Raw genomic sequence first — 24,641 nt, forward strand, 5'->3', positions numbered from 1 at the left:
TATCCTTCTTACTAATACGGTACATTTAATTGTGATAAAAATTGATCTTTTATTTCCTTTCAACAGTTATTTACGGCAGCGCCACCCTTGGCCATTGGTCTGTTCGACAAAGTCTGCTCAGCCGATACGCATTTAGCACATCCTAGTTTATACGCTTCAAAAAATGCCGTCGAATCGTCATTTAATATAAAAGTTTTCTGGGTTTGGATATTTAACGCGTTACTCCATTCGGCCTTGCTTTATTGGTTGTCTTTGTTCGCGCTCGAACAGGATGTAATCTGGAGCAACGGACGAGACGGTGGTTATCTTGTTTTAGGAAATATTGTTTATACTGTAAGTATTACATAAACTTGACTGTCAAAGATAATGTGACAATTTTGTTAAATGAACGATGCATTTGATTTTATGTAGTACGTAGTCGTAACAGTGTGCGGAAAAGCTGGACTTATAACAAATTCCTGGACATGGGTTACGCACTTGGCCATTTGGGGTTCGATAACATTATGGTTCCTGTTTATTCTTATCTATAGGTAAGAAAAAGTTACGATGTCATTTATTCATAATCTTAAAACAGCACTTTAATTGAGCAATAAATTTTTAGCAACTTCTGGCCTGTTTTGAACGTCGGTGCAGTGATGCTTGGAAATGATCGTATGTTATTCTCATCGCCAGTGTTCTGGTTAGGTCTAGTACTAATTCCAGCAGCTGTTCTTTTAATCGACGTTACATTCAAAGCGTAAGTATTTTTAATTAAGAAATATTCCATTATTATTCCATCTTAAGCAAATCAACTTACGTTTGGTTGAATCTTAGGATAAAAAATACGATATGGAAATCGCTGACTGAGGCAGCGCGCGAGCAAGAAATTCGTAAATCGGATCCAGGAGATATATTCCATACCCAAGACTACAGGAGCTCGTAAGTCAATTCATTATCCTTTATCGCATCAGTCGCTTCATAAATTTTTTATTATTATATTTAAATTTATTTATTCAATAAAGGGCCGCGGTAATTGGTTTTTGGGGCTTTGCCTTATTCATTACAAAATTCATATTTAATAGAGGGTTATGGGCTTAAAGAGTTTAAAGAGTTTTTTTATGAGTTAAAAGATGAAACTTGAACAAGTAATCGCTATTACGGTAATCGATGAGATCATTGCTACGAAACATTTCGTTTATGGGTGTTTTCTGTTTATTGCATGATACAAGGTTATGTTAATCTACATTCAATCGTAATATTATGTATTTTATCTTTTTTTTTTAATGTGACATATCTGTCTAATTTTACTGGGTTTTTGTCTTTAATAAGTCCTTTTTTTATTAATGTTGTAATGGTGCAATGCATGGCTTTAATAACGAGATCGTTCTGTCGAAGCGATGGTGAATTTTGTGTGCAAAGAGGGTACACAACGATTTTTTAATTATGAAAATGATAAATCACCGTGTTAATTTTTAAATATTTTTCAATGATATAAATTATATAAAATTAATTTTATAATTCATTGGAACTTAGAAATTATTCGTTAAGACGGAGATTACCATCAAGACTACGTTTCTGGTTCAATCGGTCAAGATCGCGTCTACGAATAATATCGGCGCCTCAATTACGGCACACTCTTTATTACATACCGGAGCACCTGCACGATAGGTGACGTTTACTTTTGTTGCACACCAAAACTTAGGTGATTTTTTTCTCATTTTTAAATTATTAAATTTTATATAACGAATTGAAAAGGAAATAAGTTGAAAAAAATCTCACAGACGATAAGTATACGCTCGGTACATTGGAGTTCATAACTGCGAATCGACGTCTTCCAATTTGTTATGCACTTCGACGAGTTTTAAATGCGATTCGATGTATCATTTTGCTATGCACACGAAGTCGAGAAAATGAGAAAGAGTGCGAGGATAGAAACTAATTAATTATAAGGCAGATGACGCCATTGCAGCCATCGATTGCTACGGATTTCCATTTCTTGAAGTATTATGTTTTACATTTCATCTGTCCTAGTTTGTAAATTTTGTTTTTTTCATTTTATTTACTCTTTTTTTCTATTTACTAATTCTTATATGATCAATATTTTTTGAAATGAAAATATCTGCTAGATTTTATACTTAGTAGGTATAAGTGTTTATCATTTTAGTAGAAACGGTCTTTTATTTTCAAATAGTGATTATTATTTTTGTTTTTTACTACTTGTTCGTATCTGTTGACTACTTTTCAATGCCAGTTTCAGCATGGAACTAAAAATAAATAACTATATTTTTCCGCGCCTATTTACATCTTATTGTATTCTCGTGCTAATGAATATGAAAATTTTTTGCATTTGAGAATGATCCAATTAATAATTTAGGTTAGCGCATTGATTTACAAAGATCGTAAAATGCAAAAAACTCTCATTACGTACATACTTCCACATTTTCATTGTGTACATCCCCGATCACTATGTTTATTTTTTACTCAAAACTTGAGTCTTTAGGAAATTTATTACATCCCATAATTGTCATATACGAATTACTTGTTATACTTTCTCTTTTCTATAGACAAAAATTAAATAGCCTTTTTTAAATTGAAACTATCTCTTTTTACTTCTTTATGTTTACTGTTAATTTTTTCTCGTTCAGATCCGTGCATGCCATCGCCGATATCGCGAGGTGTAAGTACCTTCCCCTTATTCTGGACATATATTATAACATATCTGTCTTGTTTTTTTACACAAACCACCAACTACTTATTACCTTACACACGATCACTGAATTATTTGAATTGATCAACCGACGTCACTGATATGTACATATCGTTTGTCTATAACCACGACGATTGCATAATCACAATTTTTTTTGGTTTCAAAAATTTAATGCTTATCGTTGATATGTTTTTATGCTTTTTGATTAATTATGTATAAAACTTGTGTAAATGCTGTCTTAGCATTTTTTGGCTTAAGAAATGCGTGGCTATATTTTTAAATATCGATGTTTTATATATCATTCGTTGCAACAATTATATTTTATACATTGTTATACCGTCGATTATGAGAATCTTATCAACTATACTGACGTTTGGTGATTTGTCTGTGTTTCAATAATGTCTGATTTCTTACCACTTCATTTTAATAAAAGAGTAATGCAAACATATTTATTCTTTTACGACTGGATCAATGAGAAATAATGTTACATATTTTTTTCGCTGTTTCGAAGTGTGTGCTACATCTCCCGCATGTTACATTTCATATAGGCACAACTTATTGGTTTCCCGAGTAGTAGATCAACCTAATATCCAACTTATACCAATTTTTTATCTATCATATTCTTCTGCAAGAGAAAATCCGTTGAATCGATTTTCCATACGCAGTTATTTTAACATTAAACCAAATACGATCCGTAATAAAGCGCTAGCGAACGATAAAGTTTCATCTATGCACGTGTGCATAAAATACACGGTTTTCGTGAGTCACGATGAGATTCAAAGCCTTTAAAAACACGCACGGGTGGAAAGCAATATTTTTCTGCTGTTAATAAAAAATATGAAAAAAACCGGTTATGATAAAAAAAGAAAGAAATAGCATAAAATCATAAAAATTAAAAAAAAATTTAAAAAAAATTAAAAACTGAGAGTTTGGAAATGTGTGTTCGCATTATGCGATGAATTACAGATTGACGGAGACTGCGCGGCTACTGAAAAATGTTAAAAGCGTATTCACCAGGCGTTCGCACGCCGCTACCAGAGTTAATGTTGAGGTGGAGCTATCACGTAAGTCCTCCTATGGCAACAAAACAACACTTGATATCTCTCTCCGTTTTTAGCTCGAATATTTTTTTGTTTTTTGCGAACTCCACGTCCTTTTTCAACTGTACAAAACTAATGTTGACTCATGGAACAGTTTAAACAAGGACTCGTTAAATTTTCCTCGTCCACTCCCTGTTCATTATACCCTTTTTAAATCTCATTTTCAACCCCATTATTCGATTTCCTGAAGTTTTCAAGTGTGTACGTGCGTTTGTGTGTTGATTTACTTTGTGTGACTAATTTTATTTTTATTTTCTCCCGTCATGCAATCGAAAGTCGATTGTAACTTGTGCGAAAATTGTTGAGTAATTCATACGTGTATTCGCACAAAACGTGTATCAAAAAGTATTATAATGTAAAAAATTTGTAATCACTTTTGCTGCAGTACACAAAATACAACAAAGCTTGAAAAAATTGCTTCAATTCTCTTTAACGCAAGCATAATATAATTTTATCAAATTATTGCTAATTATAACAATTATTACTGCGATTGATATAACTTTTCTTTTTTACATAACTTTTATTGGTGTTCGAATTGCAAACTTAAAAGGTGTATAGTGTACGAATACGCAATCTATATTGGACCAATATACAATGAGTCCAGGTCACGCCGTTAACACCCGGTGCATGATTTCTTAGTTTTCTACTAATAATGACGTTAGACAGTCCATTTTCATTTACACTATTTATACTATACCAAACAGCACCGATCTTTATCTACCCAAAAGTCCTGGTTTTTTTATCCTTTAAAAAATGGCTAAAAGTGAAATAACTAATCTTGAAAAATTTTGATATTATCCGCACCGATAGACGGCTTCGCGTTTTCTCAAGAGGAAGGAGGTACAGTGTCTCAGACCGACGTGATCCGGGCTTACAACACGAATTTGCCCAAGCCAGGTGGCATGTAAATTCGGCGGCCCTAGAGTGGTGTCGAGCTCGATTCGCCCGGGTCTCGAGCATCGGCCTGTCGACGAGCACAGTGCATACGGAGGTGGCCAGCTGACACCAAAGAAAAAGAAGAAGAAAGTCGACTCGTTCTCATCTACTCTGGATGTGTATTAAATGTGTGTGCATGTAATGTTTTTCTGTCTTGTCGTATATGAACAATGGATAATGTAAATTTTTTAGCTTTCGTAAGATTTAAGATGATACTTACACGTGAGAAGTGTGATAACATTTGCTATGTATAATTTTTTCATCGTAATTATTAGCTACACAATTTTTAGCAGTTATGGTCTGTACAAAAAAAACTCATAGATATCTCAATGAGTTAGAAACTTTTATTTTTTAAGTAAAATAAGAAAAGCCGAAAAAACAATATATCATGAGTTTGTACTTTGTAAATATACAGCTGAAAACGATGAATTGTTATTAAGTTCGCTCTTGTTTATGTTACAATAACGTATTCAAAAATTAAAAATTGCGTAGTATTTTTTTCTCTACAGATAAGCACGCGTTATATTATCTTTCAATGCTATTGCCTTTTAAAGGCGCACGTTTGTGTTCTTAAATTATATCCTCTTCTATTTGAAGGCTATTTATTTTTACGAACGTTGCGAAACGAATAGTAATATAAAAGAACACATCAAAATCGATAATATTTCACGTGTCCCTATATTGTGTTTTTAACCATCGTTAACTAATTGAAAGTAAAATTTTCCTCTGCGCAGGGCAGACGAATTTGCCTGTAAATATTAAAAGTAATTACGATAATCGGAAGAAAAGATCATTTGTTTTTCTTCCAAAGTCTTCGATAACATACAGATTTAACCGCCGAACTTATTGTCGTTAAATAAAAATCAAATTTAAACTGAATTAACATAACGCAAAAATTATATTATTCCTCCTGTGAGAGTTAAACATTTTTTTATTGCTATCATCTCATCTCGTCGAATTCAAATTTTAGCTTTTCTACTTGACTTGAATTCAAAATTTTTCTACTGAAAAAAAGTAAGATTAATTAAATTACAGAGCTTGAATGAAAACAAGACGCTACCTCAAAAGAAAACAAAAAAAGTGTATTATTGTAAATGTCGATGCGCTTCCGAATTAAATATAAATGTACGTGTTTTATCGTTTTCGTTTTCAAATTACGGGTCACAGCTAAGCTCTTGATTCAATAAAATGTGCATGATATGTACCGCTGTGCGGACCATATATTACATTAAAAAAACGATGACATGTAAGACATTTAACGATTAATCTATAAATATACATACTCTGTAATTCAATGCGCATTTTATCTCCCGTTGAGATACATTCAACCATATAAAGTAAATCATATAAACTTTTCTTTGGACTCGGTCTTTTATCTTACTTTATTTCTTTTTATTTTATTTTTAAACGCGATTACATTTATGAATACGTTTCTTACAAAAGAAGTTTAGAACAAAATTTATTGCTTTTCATAAGCGACATTTGGCCAATGAATGTGAGGCATCTTATATTTGTTGTGTCTGCTGCATGGCTTTTGGTAATATTATTATTATTAAATCTCTCGAATTCAAAAGCTTTACTGATTCTTGCGCACTGTTGACAATGCAAAGTAAATACTTACCGATATAGCCTAGGAAATTAGTGTTGTAATATATCTGTGTAATGTGTACATTTTCGTCTAGTCAAGATTCAAAAAAAAAGAAAAAGAAAAAAACAAGACCAACATTTAAACATGCGAAAACTAAAGATTATTAATAATTTTGTCGAGTGTATAGACTAAACAGAAAATGACGTAGTAATCGGAAGATATTTTTTTCTCTTTTAAAGAGATTATCGCTCATTTTAATGTAAACAAATACAAAAAAAATAAATGTTGGCACGTCAATGCAACGTACATGTATATTTTATATAAATGAAAGTCGTTAACAAATTAATTGTAAACTACAGCATAAAAATGGTTCGTTGGATAAATGTCGATTAATTGAATAAAAAGGATAATATGTGTATAAATAATGGAAAACAACAACATAATTATATAGACGATGTGATCTTGTCATTATGATTCCACCACTTCACGATGACGATTAGTTTTTATCAGAACGATTAATATTTAACTGTAGATTATACCGTAAAAATTACATAGATGTACAAACTTTTACCTACAACAGAGCATAAGAGTGAGTATATTTTGTTTTATCGTTCTCTCTGATCTTATGAATAATGAAAAAATAAATACAAGTTTTAAACTTTACTGCGGCGAAATTACTGGATTTATCAAATACACGTTCTCATGTCTGAATAAATATAATAATACATTGAAAACGAAAAAAAAAATTAAACAATTTTGAACTAATTGCAAGCGAAGTAGTATTCATTCACTCATCTAAACAGCTGGCTCAAGCTGCAGGCTTGCGAAAAAGTTGTCTCTCTCCTCTCGGTACCTGGCCTTCAGCAAGAAAGTCCAAGCTAACGATTGGCCGGGAAAATTGTACGAGCGAGCCGATAATTGTCTCTGCTCCAGCCACGAGCCCAGAGCCGATACTCGTCCATACTCGTCGCGATTTAATTTATTTCCCGACAAAAGCTCGCGCATCGACGTCGATCCGGATCGATGGCTCGTCGACGAGCTGCGTCTATTTATAAAAATATTTACTGCGTTACATAACAGCCTCGTTACTCCGTTAACGAGGACATTACCTCTCGAGCTTATTATGTTTTCTCCTGTGCTTTTTTGTCACGTCCTTGTGTGAAATCGTCCTCGCTTCATTGTGTCGTGCTACGCATTGCCGTCGCTCGAGGCCAAGCAACCTCGCCAGAATGTCGCCAACGAAGGGCATCGAGGGTGGATTGCGCTCGGCCATTGTCCACGTCTGCCGGTACATTTTTGTTCTCGTACTTTCAAATATTGTGCTTAGTTTTATCATTTGTTCGTACGCCGGGTAATGATGAGCTTTCAAGTACGCCCAGGTTGATCTCAATCTGTTGGCCAAGTTTTATCGATTAATGTACATTTTTTATTTTTACACAGGGACGCCGAGTGTTACGAATTGAGAGATTCGCTACAGCCGAGGAGCAACAATTCGTTGCCGGTTTGTTTGCGGATTCAAAGACGGGAGGCATTTTTTTAAAAAAAAGTCAAATTTTCTCCATCATTGTAAATAAGAACAAATACATAGATAGTGAAAGAACGAAACTTATGATCAGTTTTCTTTTTTACTTTGCATACGAAACCTCGAACCCACCTATAGATGGCCGGCGATTGCAAGCCAGCCACGATCGATCTGGCCGACTGAAAATTGCCCATCTCGAGGCAGCGATCGGCGGCGCTCAACAGTCTCGCGCAGAGTCGAGCACGAGTCTCGACGCGGTCCGCGGCGAGCACCTCGCTGGCCGTCAAGCACGAGACCCGATGGGCGAAGGCGATCCAGGCGCCGAGATTCGGGGCATCGCGCGAGGAACGTTGACCGGCCACGGTGTGAAGTTCGCGCCTCGGTACGCGCAAAAACAGCTCGCGATCGACGAGGGTCAATTGCGAGGCCAGAGTCGCGCTATCGACGTCCCTCAGAGTGACTCGATAATCGAGACGCAGCAAATGGCGCAAATAAGCCGTCGTGCTGGCCACCGATGGATCGCGGGTCTTAGTCGGAGCTCGACAGATCTCGGAATTAGTTCCAGATGTCTCGCTTACGTTCCTGTCGCTGCTCTGCAATCGAATTTTTCGTAACAGCTCCATACACTTCCGAGAAAAGAGTTCCGATCTAAACTTACCTGGCTCGAATCAGTCTGGCTGATTTGGAACATCTCGACGCGTCGTCTCTCGCGCGCCCTCCCAAAAATAACTCGGCTGGTCGACTTCCGCCTTCCGTCGATCGTCGTCGCCGCCGACTCGTAGTTCGTCCTCGTGTAATCCGTCAATCCGTCGAGATGACACCTTATCTCGCGATACGCGTCCGTGGCGGCCCTCGGCCTGTACCAGTAATTGGGCGTCCAAAAGAGCACGACCTTGCCGCGGGTCGAGGCCGTCAAGCCGGTGGTCTCTCGGCCCGAGAGGTCGGCCAGCGAGACGCTGGCGACGAGCTGTCTGCGCGAGACCGGAAGCCGCAGATCCGGATCGATCGGCTGGCAGCGGATGCTGGCGCAGCTGTGCGAGCGCTCGAGGCACTGGACGCTCGGACGATCGCCCGGCTGCACCGACCAAGGCCCGAGGGCGTACAAGAAGTAGGTGGCCGTCGACAGGCCATAGTAGCCGCGTAGTAGCTGCCCGAGAGAGAGAGAGGACGTAATTCAGCGTGGCATACCGATCCGATTCTGTTATATAAATATAACATACCTTACGCGGCGAGCGATCGCGATTGTTTTTATTAGCCTTTTCCCAGACAGACACGCCGCTCTCGATCAAGTTAATCATCGGCGACGTATCAACGGAAATGTAACGTCTGGCTGCTGCTGATGCTGCTGCCACGTCGGGGGGAAACTCCAGACGCGTACGCGATTTATCTCTCTGATCGACGACACCGAGGCAGTCCGGACGCGACGACCGTTTGCGTATCAATTTCGCGGCGGCGGCCTTGACGGTCTCGGCGACCTCGACGTTTTTCCGCGAATTCGCAGTCGGCGACGACGTCGAGCCACGATGACGCGGACGTCGTCTGGGCCGCCTGTTGTTATTACTATCGTCGTCGCGGCCGGACGACGCGACCAAATCCGACGAATCTGGGCAGCCGAGACCGCGACGACCCTCTTCGTCTCTCGACGAGCTCTTGTTTTCGGCCGAGCAGCAGCAGCAGCCGTGATTGGGCAATTTTTGTCGCGGACGACAACAGCGTGACGCGTTTTTCGCCGCCTCGGCTAATAGTCGCTCGTCCGCGTGAAATCGATCGACCGAGCGAGTAAATATAACGTTGCAGCGGCCACGGTGACTCGCGCGTTGTTGTCGTCGTTTAGAGTCGCGTCCGAGCCGACTGTCGTCTACTGCTTGCCTATATTTAGAGCGAATCTACGATTAAGGTCGCATTTGGTTTCGGTCGGTAAAACAGTTTAGCCTCCTGCTCCTTTGCTGTTTTACCGACTTTCCAACGGTCGAGCTCCTCAATTTTGAAAAAGTCACACAACGAACTTGATCTCCTGCAAGGTGGCATTGGAGAAGCTGAACGGTACGATGGTGTAGCTGCCGTTGGTGAGCTCTTGGTGCGACTCGCCGAGGAAGAGATCTCGCGTCCAATCGCAAGCCCGCTTGGGACGACGACGATCCTCGCCAGCCACGGCAGCACCTCCACCGGCGCAACGTTTGACATCCTTTTCACCTCCACCCCCGGTAGCTCCACGACGATGGGCGCACTCGAATTTCGAGGATGTACTACCACCGCTGGCTACGTTGGTGCAGCTTGGGCAGCGGCGCTCCAGCAAATTGGCCACTTGGGCGCACCAACGGGACCAGGCAGCGCTTCGACGCAGACCGGGACCGCCGAGCTCGTAATACTTGGCCCGACCGTCGACTAATCTGCATTCGTTCGAGGCACAAAAAAAAACCAAAAATTTTTGGTACCTTTGAAACATCCAGTGCTCGCGAGCTCACCTCGCTTTCAGAGCTTTTCTCCGCTTGCGTCGAAATATACTGAGACTGAGAAACTCCAAGGGATAGACACTGACGAGCTCGAGACTCTCGATGCTCGGGTCGCAGTCCTTGGAGCACCAGTACTTGGCATCGCGAAAATTGTCGGCGGCGACGATGAGGTTGTTGGAGGTCAGACCGAGCTCGACGGCGCGCAGGCCCCGACCGCTGCGCGTCGTCTCGGCGAAGCGAGACTCGACCAGCACCTGCTCGCCGGCCCGGCCAAAGTCTTTGTACTCCGAGCGCAAGAGACGCCTGATGCGCTCGTACTCCATGATAAAATAAGACGGCTGGGTTTAGGCATGACGACGCCGAGAACGATGGCGATTGCACGAGGAATTTTTCGAATACGACGATACCGCTGCTTCGACCATGATCATGATGGCGTTGGCTCGAACGGATGCTTTTTAGGTCGATTGTTTACAAATCAAAACAGGTTAAGTTTAGAAACGAGGGACGCACGTAACGGGTAATCGATAAGAATATTAGGTTAACGATTGAAAAATACAAAGTTATGTTGCTTTTCATTTTCATAGATTTTAATAACAATTTTTTTTTCTCTTTCGAAATTTTTTCATAAATATTTTTCTACGAAATACAGAATGCGTGAATCATAATCCACCCAAGTAAACAATAACGGTCTACATGCAAAAATGTACTTATACTATAACAGTCTTTAAGTACATGTCTTAATTAAATAATTATTAATCTGATCAAATTTCTGATCCGATCTTTGGATTTCTATATAGTACGTGATACACAAAGTCACATTGGTCGAACAGCACACGCGCTGTCCATTATCATATGCGTCACAATATCAACAACGCATATAGCATATTTATTTACATATATCTTTACTTCTCTCTCTCTCTTTTCTTTTCTTTCGACTTGAATGCATTGAACTACTATTGCTAAGAAATCAATCGCTTGACTCCTTTGTCATTTCCTCCTTCTTCTTCATTTTTTTTTTTTACATCGTTGTTCTAAACTGCGCAACGATTCTGACGCAAGTTACAAACTATTAATGCTAATACAAAATGTACATGTTTAGGAACTATTAAAAATTATTAGTTCGATATACATAAAAAATACTTTCTTTCGTTAGTCGATATTGTTTTAAACATATAAAACTAAAAACGTCGAATAAAAAATAACAAAAACATATTGGCTAAACTAACACTTGAGGCGACCATTTCAAAAGTCTATTCTCTTAACGTGTTACGTCATGTAATGGAAGCTCTATCTATTTATATTTACTATTATAGTCTATCGAGATGGTCTAGGCATGTCACGTGAACAGCTCGCACTTCTCGAGTCGATTCATCGGACTGTCTCTGGGACATTGGTAGACGTCGCTGAACAGCTGCAGATTCGTCATGACTCCGTTGATCTTGGACGACGTCTCGTAGCCATCGTAGCTGTCGTAAACGTCGCCGATGCCACATATCCTCTGAGGAAAAAAAATGTTTGGTTTCGTATTAGTGATCGTCGTTGATTTTTTAAAGCGATTGTACAATTCGTACGTTTAACAAAAAATGTATCTTTACCTCGGCGTAGGCCAAGTAGAAAAGCTGATGTGGATTGACTTTCTCGAATCCGGGCAGCAGTTGCTCCGTCTTGTCGCCACTGGCCAAGCTCTCGCTGAAGGCCTCGAAGGCCGCCCTCAGACCCGTCTGTTTCTCGTAGATCTTGTCCACCTGCACCGTGTCCTGACCGATAATGTCGGACAAGGGATTGTAGCCGCGATCGGACTTTTTGTAATCGGTCAGCTGATTGGACAGGCACTTCTCTTTGACGCGGTAGGCGTCGATCGTCTGCTTGGTCAGGCCCTCGACGGTGCGCAGATACAGATTGTACTTGAGCGTGTCGGTGAGACTGGCGAAGTCGTAGAGGATGGCGCCGATCATCGAGCCGAAACTGCCGTAATTGATCGAGTTCGGCAATTGACTGCCCAAAAATTTGTTTTTCTTTTGATGAAGATATGCAGTGGGTAAGTCTGGTGAAACAATCGGATACGGACATGTTGAGACGAATGTTGAAATTGATAATCTAGAAATATATGACGTAAATTGCGAATACTCACAGACAAGATTGAGGTGGGTGTTGATTTCGAAATGATGTACCAATGGAGCGTGATTTTTCGACATCGTAGCAGGGTCAAACTTTTTAGGATTTCTCAAGCCTTGCACTTCGTGCAAAAGAGCCTGTCTTTTGTACTTGATGACGTTGTCGAAGAAGTTTGATCCCAAATGAAGCTGCAGCAATCAATCAAATAATTAATATCTCAAATAATCAATATTGTTACTGATATCGATTTTCTTTGCCAATACTTACATTTCCATAATAATTGTTAACGAAATCAGTATCCAACTGCCAATCTGGGTATCCCATGATGATTTGAAGTTTATGGAGTTTATCAACGGCGTGAGTCTTGGTTGGTTGGTCCATCCAGTCGGCTCGCGATATCAATTGAATCAGCGACTTTTTCACGTTCACGGCTATTTCCTCGGCCTGCAAATTATCATAATATTTTTATTCATTTTTAATTTTAAAAAAATTGTCATTGCCGATGATATTGTTATCGAGAACTTACGAGAGCTTTACGATCTTTCGGCACATGTCTCTTGATGAACTCGTAGTTGGCGCCTACGAGGCGATTTTCGGCTTGCCTGATGCAGAATTTCGATCTGTTTTTGAAGTTCTCGAAAAATTTGGCCAGACTGGGACTGAGGTATTTGCCAACTTGAGCAATGAACTTGATGTGGATGTATTTTTCCAAAACGGAGGCAGGCGTTTTTTCCAAAAGCCCCGCGAGCTTGTGGAAGTAGGCGACGTTCCTCACTATGATTTTGTCAGATTTGTGCATGTGAACTCTGGCTGATTTGGTAAATTTGTTTAGTACCCTCAACCAGTCGATCTACAAATTTCAATATAACGTTATTAACGATGATCTTGTTTGGATCGGTTGCAAAATTTAAATAAAAATGAAACTTACGTGATTGGTCTTTCCATCGTCCTGCAACTCGGCGCTCGAGTCGTAAGATCTTTGCCAGTTCTCGATGTACATCTTATTCTCGATCATAGTTTTGATGCTCTCCTCGAACTGGGCAAGAGCCGGCAAAATTCCGTGAAGCTCGTTGTTGAACGCAATGACGTCGTTAAAGTCCTCGAGGTTGCCTTTATGATTTTTGTCCAGCAGATTCATGATCATCTCGCTGAAATTGCGATTCTTCAGCAGCGAGTGAATGGTAATGGTGAAGAGCGGCGAGGGCGGCGTCAGGGCCATGATGTTATTTTCGAGATTCTCAGGGTCCTTCATGACGTGGGCATTGAAGAAGGCATGCTCGAAGCCGAGCTGGGCGTAAAGCGCGTCGATGGTGAGCCAGTCGACGGCGCCGTACTTGCCGTGCTTGAAGAGGCTGTAGCCGTTGGACAGATTCAAGAACTGTTTGAGTTTTTTCTTGGCCCTAGTATCGGAGTCAGCTGCAAAAGGTAATAAAAATACCACGATCGCATGAGTACCACTGATAAATGATCTCGTGTTTAATTCGGCTTATCCGATGTATACAAAGAGACGACAATAATAATATTGAAAAAATAAATACATTGTTATCGCTTTCAAAAAAAAAAACCGATTAATATCTGAATCATAACCGAGATTTGCGTAATTAATAAGCAGCAACATCGAATGAGGTACATGATGAGATTTGCACGCGCCAACACACACGACCAATACATTCAAGTATAACATTAATACTACGCGCGCACGAGAGGCTGCCAGAGGAGATAAGATAATTTTTTTCGAAAAATCTTACAGTAGCACAGAAAAATAAACTTTCGCAACTTTTATAAAACGCGCGCGTGGATTATGCTCAATTTACGTCAATTAGTTTTTGCTGAGAATTACATGTATAAATTTGATTTGATTTATGTGGTACAAAAAAAAAAAATAAAAGATAGAATTTACAAGTGTAGACTTACTTTGCTCCATGCAGCTGCGATAAAAGATTTTCTCCAACGTCAATGCTTTGATTTCCTCCTCGCTGTGCGGCGATTCCAAGATTTCTGTGTTGCGAGAAAGGGGGAGAGAGAAAAAAGAATAAGATTAAATACAAATTTTAATCGAATTTTCGTACTTAATGTTTAGAGAGACGAGAATTTTCTATAATCGGATGATCAATGTGCGTCAAAGATGTCAAAACATTATTACTATTAATGGTGTATTATGATGATTTAGCAGAGCAGCATCCCGGATCGTTTGTAAACTTTTAGTTTCAACTCTTTTATCTCGATTTTTTTTTTTTTTTTCATTAGTTCCACAATCGGTCTCCGATTAATCTTTTCACAGAGTGAAAAAGAACCGAAATGTAATACAATGCTTCATTTGCAATACATACCTTTCATCTCGGTAATATCAGACGTGCGAAGCTTGGACGATTTTCTAGCGCAAGAGTAGGCGTAAAAGTCCGAGCACGGGTCGACGGTTTTCTTCACGCTTTTTAAAAACTCCTCGGCTAGATGAAAAAGAAAAATAACGACATAAATAAATTGGCCAGCTAGCTCTATTTTGTTCTATATTGATTTTTTTTTTATTGTGTAAAAATGGCTCTGAAAGTTTGAAAACAAGCGCTATATCTAATCCCCAATGTTTTTGTGTATCTCTACTTCAAGGTCGTAAAAATCTCGCAATTAGTTGATTATTATTATTAAGTCTGAAATAGTGGGGCTAATTCTGCAAACAAAAGTTTCATATCGCGCATACATATAGCTCGAGTTGACAAAAAATTTTCGATTGTGTGTGTGTCTGCGTGTATGCGCGTCTCGTGTCTCCTGATTTCGATGCATATCAAAAATACAATGCAAAAACACACACGCACACATACACACGTGCATTATCGATCTCTATATTTAGCTTGTCGTAATTATAAATCTTTTTTGCCTCTTCCCTTGAAGATCAACACATTCTATTGGAAGAGATTCTCGGCTTGCATTCTATACATAAAGGAGGAAAAGTCGTTTTACGTACCGACTTCGTTGCAATGCTCGTTCGCGCACGTAGTCTCGTAAAGGTCAGACGAGACATAATAGAAATTCGAACTCGATCGCTGATTGTGCTGCTGCTTCTCTTGTCGCATCGATGACCTTGCGTTAACCATCGTCGTCGGTGCCAAGCCATGAATTAGCCTAAAGAAAGTCGATAACAGACAAAAAAAATCATGTTAAGAGATTCACATTGACTGATTGCAACAATCACATACATCGATGATGGTAGATGAAATCTTTTTTTTTATTTCATGATAAAAGGTACGGAGCAATTGGTTTTGAGAAAGTGTGCGTCTAGACTACGATCTTCTGCGAATAGTAGATATCAATCGATCGGTTAAAAAAACTTCCGATACACGAGGCTAATTTTCTCCTCAAAATTAACACGATTTAAAGTATTGTGGAAAATTTTAATCACTTCATCTGGCGATTGACGTTTCCTTGGACGATTTCTCGATCTAATGGGTTTTTGCACATTGAATACGCGCGCGTTTGACTTTATGTATCTGCACATTATATGGCTTAGCACGCGAAATCCATTTATCTATCATGTCGGCAGTGCCGAGAGATCGCGTGCGAGCAATGACGTATTAATATTATTATGTGTAATATTGCATGCGAGTTTTACGCTAAATGATTAATTCGCTAATGATCTGCGTACGCGATGATGTATAGTATCGCCGAGTTTATACGCGTTATGATATCATGGTGTGCTTTGATTATCTAATCGTTTTCTTCGCGGCTGATATCGATGAGGAGGACCTCCGTTAATGCTATGCACCTCGATTTCCTTGGGACTACTCGCATTCGATTCGTATGATAATTTATTATCGACTCGAAAAAATGCCCTTGCTCGAACGCTTGCGCGAGCTTAAGACTAAATTGAATAATTATTCGATAAATTACAAAAAAATAAAACAAGCGGAAAACCAGTATCAAATTTTCACGTAGCACTCGAAGTGCAGTTGTCTTACGCAATGGCACTCGTAAAATGTGCAACTGTTGCACGTACATTTGTAAAATTGTATGCGTGTAAAAGTCTCGTCCGTTCCAGCGAGTGCAATTTCGTTCAATCGATAAAATAATTCGCGTGCAATAAAAAAAAATCAATCGTAATGAGTGAATCACAAAATGTCATCGCGATCTTAATTTGCTGGAAAATTTATCGTAACCGTACACGCTCGGGTAAATTTTAATTAAAATAATTTTAAAAGCCCAGTTCCGAATGTAAATTCGTTAAAGTTTTTTTTTTTTTTTTTTGATACACTCACGTGGTATTCCATCAATTTTGTGTAAAACTTTTTTTTTCTTTTCATTTCCACCGAAAAATCCTGATTGAGTTTTACGTACTGGATTTTAAAGTTTTATTATAAATACACATGAGAAAATTTATAAATACAGCCACAAGCGTGCTTATACATTTTCAAGTTTCTTTGGAAATTTATGATCTATCCAAAATATCTGTCAGCGTCAAATTAAAATTAAATCTCGGACGAGGTTGAGATTTGTTAAAATAACTTAATTCCATCAATGATATAGGATTAAAAAAAGAAAATATTAATAAATTAAATTGAAATATGATCTCCATAAAGTTAGAAAAACCATTAATTTCCTTAATTTTACTAATGCATATTGCTTTACCTTAATTGACGAAATTATTTCAGAAAGAGAGAGAAGGAAAGAGAGAAAAGAGCAATTGTCAAGTCTCACTTTGAAAATTACTCTCGGAATACATGTTACATTATGTACTCTCAAAACTACATGCACCGCACCATTTATGTAAATTGACAGTTGTAAAAAGAAGTAATGATATTGCACACTTACACAAAGCAAACTGTAACGATGTAATAGTTCATGGTTGCCATGATCAAAACCACAATTGAAATTGGCACACAGTTGTAATAAAAAAAAATATATATATATCAACACTTTGTAAAACTTTTGTGTTTCTATGCGTTCTTCTTCTTTTTTTTTTCTAATCAGTAAACGATTATATCAATGATTTTCCTCGATATATAAACGATACGACTACTTGTCGCGGTACATGTGCTCCCGCTTCTCTGTATCCAAGAGCAGTTATAAATTGTAAGCTGTTCGCGGTCTCGCGAGTATCGATATACACTGGTTCATCTTCGAATGGGACGCTCTTCTTTTATAATAACTCATAGCTCGCCAATCTTTTTTCTCTCTCCCTCTCTCTTTCTCTCTCTCTCTTTTACACTCGCAGTGTATCTCTTGCGCGCGACGCGTTTACTATATCGCCGCCGTTGCCGCCGCCGTCGTCGTCGTCGTCGCGCGCGCGGAACCGTCTCCAATCGCGATCGCTCGCGCGCATACACTCGAGAGAAGTAGGCGAATTTTTATTTTCCTTCGCGGGTGGATGGCATTTTTGAATGGGGCAAAAAACTTTCTCTTTTTTTTTTCGTCTATATTGAATGAGGCATCGTCATCGATCTCTTTGTCCGAACACAAATTGGAATGTCTATTGTGAAAATGAGGCGAAAAAGAAAGATAATTTTCGTCCGGCTCATTGATTTTCTCATTCATTGGCTTTGGCGCTTTGTCGAAAATGATGCTATTGGCCGGGTATGTGTGGCATCGCGTTTCCCTCGACCGATATTAGTAATTATAATACGGATGCCTTCACGGGTGGGAGATCGCCGTGATTTTCTCGTTAATCGGCGCACGATCGAAATCGAATCGCCGCGCAGCAGCAGCGCTAGCAGCGTCGAGCATCGGGTCGAGCCTCTCTCGATCGTCTTATGCTGCTCTACTTGTGTGTAGATACGCGCTCACTCACACGTACCAACGGCATCATCATCATCATCATCATCTCTCGATAGAGCCTTGGGGGTCTCTCTCTCTTTTTCTCACTCGGTCGCGCGCGTTTGCTCGAGATCGCGAGGAATATAATGCGCTTATAAGAGCGCGTCTTTTTAAAGTCAAACGCGTTGCGTGATTTTTTACCGAGAAAAAAAACGACGTGAATTAGCATATCAGTGAGTCACATCAAATATTGGACTCGATTCGATCTCGCGCACATGGGGATGCGGGGACACCTCGTGGCGAATGTCCTAATTCTCAAAGTCTTCTCTCTCCCCCCCCCCCCCCCNNNNCCCCCCCCAAATATTTCGAAAATAGCAAAAAATATGTCTATTCTTATTTTGGCGCTTTAGTTTGAAAAATTTCCAACAAGTTATCGCCTAGACGTTGACAATTATTTGTGTGTGGCCGATAGGAAAGATACACATATATCTTTCTTTATAGTGTATATATCTCACGAGGCTCGTCTGTCAAGTTGATGCGTACATATCACAAGCGCGACCTGACATTTCACCGAGACATTTCTGGTTTTATTCTTTGATTTCCTTACTAATTTTCCTCCGATGACGCGAGTGTATCCTCAAGATTCGCCAACGCGCTGATAAGTTTGCCTGCCCCCTCGGCGACGGCCATAGAATTCGTCACGGGTGTTTTAATTTACATCATGCTCGTACCCACGATGGAAAAAAGCCGCGATCGTACGAGCTCGAACGTGTCTGTGCGCGCACACCCACGCACGACTATACGCACACATGTCATTGGATACATTACAGTATTTACACACGATCGCGCGTATACACAGTGTGTATATAATGTACCGCTGCACGTGCTCAGAGGCTCGTACGCGCGGACGCAGACGCGAAGGAGATAGAGTCGAGTGTATATATAATAATAATGCAACTCGTTCGCATCTTCTCCCTCCCCTTAAGCCTGTAATATATCACACGCACTCACGAGCGAATACAAAATTTTACAATATTTATACACATGTACGCGCGAAACGTGCGAAGATTAAAGAAATTTGGCAATCTGCCGAAAAAGTTGAACAGCCCCTCGGGCCACGCTCTCTGCGTTATATTTTATACATCGCCTGATCAACGGATTAAACGATATATATACACACACATGTGCGCCGTATATATTATAATCGCATCGGGCCATGACGTAGTTTGTATCAATATAACATATATCATAGGCCTTTATGGACGCGATCAGGGAGATGATCTGGTACGTGACCAAACTTCAACTTCCTATTACATCAGGTTTGAGTACCCCTTCCCATCGTGTGCCTGCCTATCCGGGGGCACGCGATCGACACACATCCAAATAAGTTTCTTGAACTAGGACATGCGTAGTTCATTACACTTGGCGAGAATTACAGAAAATAATGTTTGACATCATATAAGACGAAACGTTGTTCAAACAGCTACTTCATGATAACGGCACGCGTAACTCGTTGAGTCATGCCGCGCGCGGCGATAGGTGATCGCGCTGCAGAGATCGCGACACGCGCCTAGGATGAAAGACTTTTTTTTTGCGCCAACGTCGTACGTTAAATTTGAATAAAATATCGTTAAATAAAGCATTAAGAATAAGAAAGAAACGAACAGGAAGAAGACGAGAAGGGGAGACGAAAAAAATGTATCGATATATTGGCTCTCTCTCTCTCGGCGTGCAGTACCGCTCGCTTACACTGCGATCCGCGAGAGAATATTTATAAGCATTAATAAACATTATTAATAACATACACTCGTGCACGTCTTGCATCTCTCGTCGAATTCGCGTTTATCTTATCCGGGCTGATATAATACACATGTACGCGCGGCCGAGATAGATCTAAGTTTTCTTACGTACACGCGGACGTCTCGTACGCGTAAAACGAAAAATTGCGAATCGCGCGTTCATTATAATGCGAGCTTTGCATTTGCTTCGTATCCACGTGCAGACAGGACGGACTCTGGGATGGCTGAATTTGTCAATTATATACATCACGGATCCGCGTCGTACGCGCTATCGCTCGCGAGCCGCCCCCTTATCAGCGCCCCGCGTGGCTCTTATAATTGACCGGTACATGTAAGTAAGTAAACTTGCGGCGTACTTAATGCCACGGCATTTCGTAAATCCGCGTAACACTCTAATTTTAAGACGAAATACTCGAGCATCGCACGCGCAAAAGTCGCTCGATGCCCTCGGGCTCGCAATTGCAATTAATACGAATGGCTACAAGAGGGGGTGCGAAATAATCGTTATAATGTTTCTTGCTCAATAGCACGAGCGAGTGAAAGACGAGTGCGGCGAGTATCGAGCTTTTTATCGAGCTCGGGTGGCCCGGCAGTTTCCACCGCCTATATGTGTACGATTGCCGGTTAATTTATGCACTCCCTACAGTTGTTGGCTCGTTTAAAAATAATATAAAACAAGAGCGAGTATGCGTATACATACAGTGTCGCTTATTTTTACGTGTATAAACACAATTGTAATCGCGAGGCGCGAGAATACACGGAACCCGTTCCACATATCCGCGCTGCGGCATTGTCTTCGCGCGCTGCACGATCGCACGCGGACCATCCTCGGTTTCGTAAGGCCTCGTTCGTTGCCTTTTTTTTTCAACAAATCTTTTAATAGATAGCGCGAACCCAAAAAAGAAAAAACAAGTTTTTTTTCTTCACGTCCATTATCATAATCTACATGGACTCGAACGTATAGAGGAGAATTCGTAATCTCCCACCGAAACTCCAGTTGCAACGGAATTGTTTCCAGTAGCTACCAGTTTTTCCTTTTACGCGACAGAGATACCCGAAACGTGCCGCGCGGCTCTATATGAGTAATAATAATTCGTCGAGCGAGCGATGATTTTGAAATTTCGGCTCGCTTGGAAAAAAAAAAAAGAATCGAGAGAGGAAAAAGTGAGCTGCACACCTTCGACGCCGATGCTTATCTTTGATAATGGATTAATCAATAATTTAACAAACCTCGTTGACACTTTATTCATTCACATTTATTTTACTACAATATAATCTTTTTTATTCTTAATAATATTACTGCTGAAAAATTAACGAACACTTGAATACATATTGCGAATCCTCTCGAAATACTTCAAAAAGGCGAATGAAATTTTTCCAGACTCGGAAATAGCGAGGGTATAACCGTGTGAACTTTACACGATGTTGCCGATAAAGGAATAACTAATCTCTACTTAAAAAGTCAGTGCATTTGAATGACTCGTCTAATAATCTGGCTCGTTAGACGGCGTCTCAGTCTTTTAAACCGTGTACAATACAGGTTTTAAAAGTGTGTCATTTAAATCCGCCGATCAATAGACCACACGCGACAAACCTATTAATATTCGGTGTGAAACGTATTCAAATATCTCCCGGAGCGTGAAAATAAATTATCGTTACGGAATTATATAGCATTGATGCATCGAGCGTGAAGGTATTTGTCATGACGTCTAGCCTTCGAAATCGGAACAGGGGAAGATTACCATTGTTGTACCATGTTCGGGCGCGCAGTTTCGTTGGGTTTTTTACCGCTACAATACAAGTCCTGTCTGGTCGCGAGTCTGTCTGGGTTTTTACCGCCGAGCTTGACAATTCAAACGGTATACACACATATAATAAAATACATATGTAAGCGATTGGACTTGGATCAAAGCCGAGATTTTTGTCTAGCGATTATCAGAAAAATGCGTGACTCGCGATGTAAAGATCTTTCACCTTTCAAAGCTCGGCTTTCCAATGACGAAATTACATAATTGAATACCAGGTCGATCGCCATCGGAGCATGTAGCATATTGTCCAGGGCGCCGATGTGGATTCTTCGCTATGTTAATGAGCTCATTTATTATACAGGTACGTACCACTCACGGATCGATTCCGCGTAACACATTTTACTAATCAAAGTGCAAATAACGCACTTTTATGGCAAATCGATTCGACCGCGGCGGCACTTTCTTTTTGACATTTTTTTCTTCACTCTTTCTACAAGTCCAAGTAATGGTCGGTACGATGAAGTGGATTCAAATTTATTTCCTGTTCTCGCTCGCAATGGTTTTCGGGAATTCGCGTTACAGTCGGCACTTGCTACCGATAGAGCCGATGATCGATCAGATTTACTCTCGACAGGTTTTAATGGTGAACCGCGGCGGCGCACGTCAAAAGCAGCAGAAAAGTGGCGAGTCAACGGCAGAGTTGGAAAATTGGATATACTCGAGTTTCGCGAGTCGACTAGCCTGCGCCTGGATCGATATCGACAAGGATCGCGTGCCGATATTTTTGCAAAACTCGAACAGCCTCTTTCTCTACGTCGGGGCGAAGGACGACGACATCGGCGTAAAATTCGTCGAAGATCTCAAGGGCCTGACGGTGAATTTTCCAGCACCGACTCGAGTTCTGCTGATAATGTTTAATCGTAAAAACGATTTCACCGCGAGATACCAGGATTTATTGGAGCAATTCTGGCAAGAGCAATTAGTCGACGTGACGATTATCGGCATCGCATTGAGAGTCTCGTCGAAGCAGCGCCGTAAAACAATGATCGATCGCGAAACGGATTACGCCGCGACGATACACCACTACAATCCCTTCGCTCGTGCTCACACGAATCGAGCCCTCGACTCGTCCAGCAGACTGTTTCCCGAAAAGTTGGACGATTTTCACGGGCTGAAGCTGCGCGTGGGATTCGTCGAGCATCCGCCCTACTCGTGGCGCAGCCCGAAGTCGCGAAAAATGACGGGCTTCGTCGGGCTGCTGCTCGAGACGATTCAGCGCAAGTTGAATTTCAGCGTCGAGATGGATTTCCGGCCGATGTCGGATCACGGCGTACTGCTGGCCAACGGCTCGGCCACCGGACTGCTGGGCGAGGTGGCGCTCCCCAAGTGCCACCTGGACGTCTTCGCTTACGGATCTTTTCTCCTTCACGTCGATCATCCTCTTCTGGTAGCGCAATGATTTATCATACGTATCGATGATTCATATACATAAATCGCGTGTAAAATTAAAAAACGTATACGTATATAGGCAGACAGAACGACTTGGATCTCGTTGGAGCGAATCTGCGGCCTGGTACCTCTGATAAAGAAGCCGACTTTCCAGCTGAGCAAGGGCATCCAGTGGTCGCTGCTGGTGATCCTCTGCCTCGTCGTCGTGGTCTGGCTTACGTCCATTCTGCTGCTGGCCAAGTACTGGCGACCGCTGGACATAGCCCAGCTGATGATGGGCTCGTCGATATACGCCCGAGCCACGACGCTTCGCGAGCGACTCATCTTCGGCTGCGTCCTGGTGGTGGGTTTGTTCTACTCCTCGTCGATGCTCGCCCATCTGACCAGCCTGAATCTCGACATGGCCGCGTACAAGAGATTCGAGTCGTATCGCGAGCTCGACGAGTCGGGCCTCGTTCCATTCGTACATCCCAATTTGATGAACATGACTTTCAGATCCGGCAACGACCCCACGCTCCACAGGTGTATATATATTTTAATGATATTGTAATATTATGCTTACATAATTATGATGTATTACTTGTGATATACGCACGATCGCGTGTGTGTATAATCTGCGCGGTGAGTCATCGATCGAAATCGCGCCTTTAAATCGTCGTCATCGCTTTTCTGACTAATGTACATGATATTATATACTGTGTGTATATATGCACGCGCGTATAGATTGGGCCGAAAGGCGATCCAGCACACGAACACGGACACGTGCTTGGGCTGGCTTCTGGGCCAGGCCAACGTCAGCTGCGTCATGGGCCAGTACAGGATCTCGTACCTGCTGAATCGCAACGCGGACCGCGCGAAACAGGCCAAGCCCTGCTTCTGGACGGCCTACAGGGCCTTCAGCCTGCGCAAGGGCTCGCCCTACACGCCGAGCTTCAATCGAATCATTCGCCGCGTCCAGGAGGCGAAATTAGACGCCAAATGGAACCACATGTACCGTGAGGAGGCTTCCGAGTTGAGCGACGATAGCTCCGGCGAGGACAAAAAGGTGCTGTCGGATAGTCTGAGGGACAACTCGTACAGGAGCGTCTTTGTTCTGCTTCTCGCGGGTTACGTGCTATCCGTTGCAGTTTTTTTCGCGGAACTGGCCGTCGAACATTTCCACGCGAAGCTGCAGCGCCGATGTCAGTGGCTCCGGCGACGAAAAACAATTTCAACAAAATAATCGTGTACTTTTTCGTCCCCCCTTCGTAAATGCGTACTTTCTTTAACGACCAAACTCTTCTTCTTCTTCTTATTTTTTCTCAACTTAATCTTTCGGGGGCCATACGTATATGTACATATAATACTTAACACGGAGTGATAAAAGAAAGAATTTGCGAGCGATAGATGCACTATCGTCGACGACGCGTCTTTACGCTGCAAACTTTATTTTGTCCGGCATTACTGTAACGTCTCGAGTTTTTTCACTCCGCCATCACTTGGATCGCGCCGATCGAGACGACG

At 41.1% G+C, this 24,641-nt stretch overlaps 4 protein-coding genes across 13 annotated transcripts in view; 2 read left to right on the forward strand and 2 right to left on the reverse strand.

Annotated features, from left to right (window-relative positions):
- LOC106652102 (probable phospholipid-transporting ATPase IA) overlaps positions 1–5,645 on the forward strand; it is a 30,971-nt gene extending 25,326 nt beyond the window's left edge. For 4 of the 10 annotated variants that reach the window (XM_014370855.2, XM_014370862.2, XM_014370865.2 and 1 more), the window contains exons 10-15: positions 67–333; positions 412–530; positions 602–736; positions 814–918; positions 3,653–3,750; positions 4,597–5,645. In XM_014370855.2, coding sequence (XP_014226341.2) covers positions 67–333; positions 412–530; positions 602–736; positions 814–918; positions 3,653–3,750; positions 4,597–4,694 — 822 coding nt within the window. In that variant the 3' untranslated portion in view covers positions 4,695–5,645. Of the gene's footprint in view, positions 1–66; positions 334–411; positions 531–601; positions 737–813; positions 919–1,512; positions 3,582–3,652; positions 3,751–4,596 lie in introns of those variants that run through there. The other 6 variants (XM_014370858.2, XM_014370860.2, XM_014370861.2 and 3 more) reach the window with 6 other exon arrangements.
- Positions 5,646–5,678: 33 nt separating this feature from the next.
- Positions 5,679–10,608, reverse strand: LOC106652006. Its single transcript, XM_023458448.1, has 7 exons — positions 10,298–10,608; positions 9,839–10,222; positions 9,053–9,110; positions 8,491–8,979; positions 7,965–8,425; positions 7,420–7,701; positions 5,679–7,355 (listed from the first exon to the last, which is right to left on the reverse strand). The coding sequence occupies exons 1-7, from the start codon at positions 10,606–10,608 to the stop codon at positions 7,106–7,108; spliced, it is 2,235 nt and encodes a 744-aa protein (XP_023314216.1). The 3' UTR covers positions 5,679–7,105.
- Positions 10,609–10,850: 242 nt separating this feature from the next.
- On the reverse strand, positions 10,851–17,578 carry LOC106652045 (endothelin-converting enzyme 1-like). Its single transcript, XM_014370782.2, has 10 exons — positions 17,201–17,578; positions 15,360–15,517; positions 14,731–14,847; positions 14,315–14,398; positions 13,329–13,816; positions 12,927–13,250; positions 12,668–12,844; positions 12,417–12,588; positions 11,881–12,329; positions 10,851–11,783 (listed from the first exon to the last, which is right to left on the reverse strand). The coding sequence occupies exons 1-10, from the start codon at positions 17,239–17,241 to the stop codon at positions 11,622–11,624; spliced, it is 2,172 nt and encodes a 723-aa protein (XP_014226268.1). The 5' UTR covers positions 17,242–17,578; the 3' UTR covers positions 10,851–11,621.
- Positions 17,579–22,329: 4,751 nt separating this feature from the next.
- LOC111693577 lies at positions 22,330–24,405 on the forward strand. The gene is made up of 3 exons (XM_023458449.1): positions 22,330–23,136; positions 23,218–23,660; positions 23,862–24,405. Exons 1-3 carry the CDS (start codon positions 22,330–22,332, stop codon positions 24,358–24,360), a joined length of 1,749 nt encoding a protein of 582 aa, XP_023314217.1. The 3' UTR covers positions 24,361–24,405.
- The last annotated feature ends 236 nt before the right edge of the window (positions 24,406–24,641 follow it).

The sequence above is a fragment of the Trichogramma pretiosum genome, unplaced genomic scaffold, assembly GCF_000599845.2.
Source record: "Trichogramma pretiosum strain Unisexual culture from Peru unplaced genomic scaffold, Tpre_2.0 scaffold13, whole genome shotgun sequence".
In the NCBI taxonomy this organism is placed as follows: domain Eukaryota; kingdom Metazoa; phylum Arthropoda; class Insecta; order Hymenoptera; family Trichogrammatidae; genus Trichogramma; species Trichogramma pretiosum.